At 45.6% G+C, this 2,500-nt stretch overlaps 1 protein-coding gene across 1 annotated transcript in view; it reads right to left on the bottom strand.

Moving 5' to 3' along the window:
* The window catches only part of mylkb (myosin light chain kinase b), a 53,835-nt gene that overhangs the window by 23,812 nt on the left and 27,523 nt on the right, over positions 1-2,500 (bottom strand). The window contains exon 8 of the mRNA XM_080794431.1: positions 1,743-1,870. Coding sequence (XP_080650557.1) covers positions 1,743-1,870 — 128 coding nt within the window. The remainder of the gene's footprint in view (positions 1-1,742; positions 1,871-2,500) is intronic.

Raw genomic sequence — 2,500 nt, forward strand, 5'->3', positions numbered from 1 at the left:
AAACAAAACTAGCATCTCTCAAATTATAATAATATAATATTGAAAGTCAATAATGATAGTAGCTACTATTCTAAAAAACACACAATTTATAAATTTATATATAGGCCTATTTTGGGAAGAAAAACAAAGTGAGCCATTTGAAGCCATCCATGATCATGCCTCATTAACATTATAATGGCCCCATGCACCATAAATAAGAGTCCCAGGTAATAAAGTTTCAGCATTCATTCACCTGAAAGCTGACAGTGCCGGGAGTTTTAGGAAAGGAATACAACGTCACCCGGCACTATGATACAAGGCACAAAGAAACATTTGAGAAGTTTACAGGAGAATCCAGAATGAAAAAGTGTAACGAACTTGAAGAAGCTTTGAAAAAGCAGCAGGCTCTGTTCTGCAAAACCCGTGTTGTTCATGACGAGGGTGTGAAGGTCAGTTACATGCTTGCCCAAAAGATTGCTGCCGCATCAATGCCGTATTCCGCAGGGGAATTTATCAGAGACTGCTTGCTGACCGCCGTTGAACAGATGCATCCCGAGAAGCGACAGTCGTATGCTAACATCAGTTTGTCAAGGAATACTATTGCAGACAGAATTGGAGACATTGCAGAAGATTTGCACACTCAACTAAAGGACAAAGTCAAGTCATTTATTGCCTTCTCTCTTGCAACTGATGAGAGCACTGACGTGACGGATGTCGCTCAGTTGGCAATATTTATTCGTGGTGTTGATGCATCTTTGACCGTCACAGAGGAATTTGTGGAGTTGGTCGCTATGACAGACACTACAACAGCGACTGACGTGTTCAACAGCCTGGTCGCTGCACTGGACAGACTTGAGGTCGACTGGAGTCGCGCTGTGAGCATTGCAACAGACGGAGCACCATCAATGATTGGAAAAAAGGCAGGTGTTGTCGTGAAACTACGAGAAAAAATCCACGCTCTGAATATATATATATATATATATATTCTAGCAGTGACTGACTGAGACATCGAGCGTAACTGGTTGTGGCCCCCATCAAGTGACCTTTTGACCAATGCGGCCCTCGCCCCAAATTGAGTTCGACACCTCTGCTCTAAGGTGTGTGTGTGTGTGTGTGTGTGTGTGTGTGTGTGTATAAGGCACATGCCGTGGCAGACATGTTTTTTCACGATTGCGAACACACAAAAATGGAACAATTGGCACAATTTGCACGACATCACACTCCCTTATCTGCACTATTATATAATAATTAATATTATTAATATTATTAATATTATTACTCCCTTATCTGCACTAGACTCTGACGTTCCTTCTTTACACTCTGATGTCAATTACATCGATTACATGGATTACATCGATCACATGGATTACATGGCCTTGTTGTCCAAACACTACACACAGTGTCCAGTTGTTACACACACATTATATACTCTAAGATGGGGTGCGCACGCTTTTCCGACACACCAAAGATCCGAAGCGGGGGGGGGGGGGGGGGGGGGACATGCGATGCGAAAAAGCGCTGGTCCGACATGCGCTGCTCCCGTGCTTTGCGGTTAGGGTTAGGTTAGGATTGAGGTTTCGGATCAATAGTATGTCGGAACTAAAGCCTGCAGCCCTCTAAGATAGATAGATGTGACCCCGACGGACTATACTATAGGGTGCATACGTAGTTTAGACTATAGTCATTGGGTTAGACATAAGGTTGGTGAGGGGTGCGTTCAGACGACCGGATTCTCCCATGTGACCGTGAGGGGCGGGGCTTACCGGCTTCCTGAACTTCAGCCATGTGACCGTGACGGGCGGGGCTCCAGAGAAGCGGCAGAGAATCTCCACCTTCTCTCCCGCCTTCTTCTTCATGTCCTCTGGGAAGGACAGGATGTTGGGGGGCGTGGCTAGAACACAATGACAGGAAGGACAGGATGTTGGGGGGCGTGGCTACAACACAATGACAGGAAGGACAGGCCATGAGGGGGGCGTGGCTAAAAGCAGAGCCATAGAGTAAGACCGCGCCCCCAGTAAGGCTATCCAACGTTGAAGCTGCCACCACCTACTGGCCAAATGTGGAATTGAAGTCCCATGATGTCACATCCCAGAACCTGAGGACATGAGGTCCGGCACTAGCCTAGGCTAGGATAGCCTAGGCTAAACTTCCGCTCACTCGAGCCATCGAGTTATAACGGTACTTCCGGCAGCCTTCCGGGTGCTTCAAAACGCCACTGAGCAACTCCCACTGACAATTGATTCCACAATTTCCCCAGTTACTCAATGTCCAGAGACACCACATTTCATAATATACACACATTTAAAGTGTTACATAATATTCCACACATTATCCACATAATATACACAATGATAAATCAGAGTACTGTAAACAAACCCTCATACTGTTGGTATGTCCCCCCCCCCCACACCCCACAGCTGATAGTTGCTCCCTACAATGGAGTCAACCAATTAACAATCAAGCATCATCATCTCATTTACATACACATCCCAAAATAATATAAATCTCTGCAACATACACG

This window comes from Protomyctophum bolini, assembly GCF_963924005.1.
Source record: "Protomyctophum bolini genome assembly, chromosome: 22".
NCBI lineage: Eukaryota > Metazoa > Chordata > Actinopteri > Myctophiformes > Myctophidae > Protomyctophum > Protomyctophum bolini.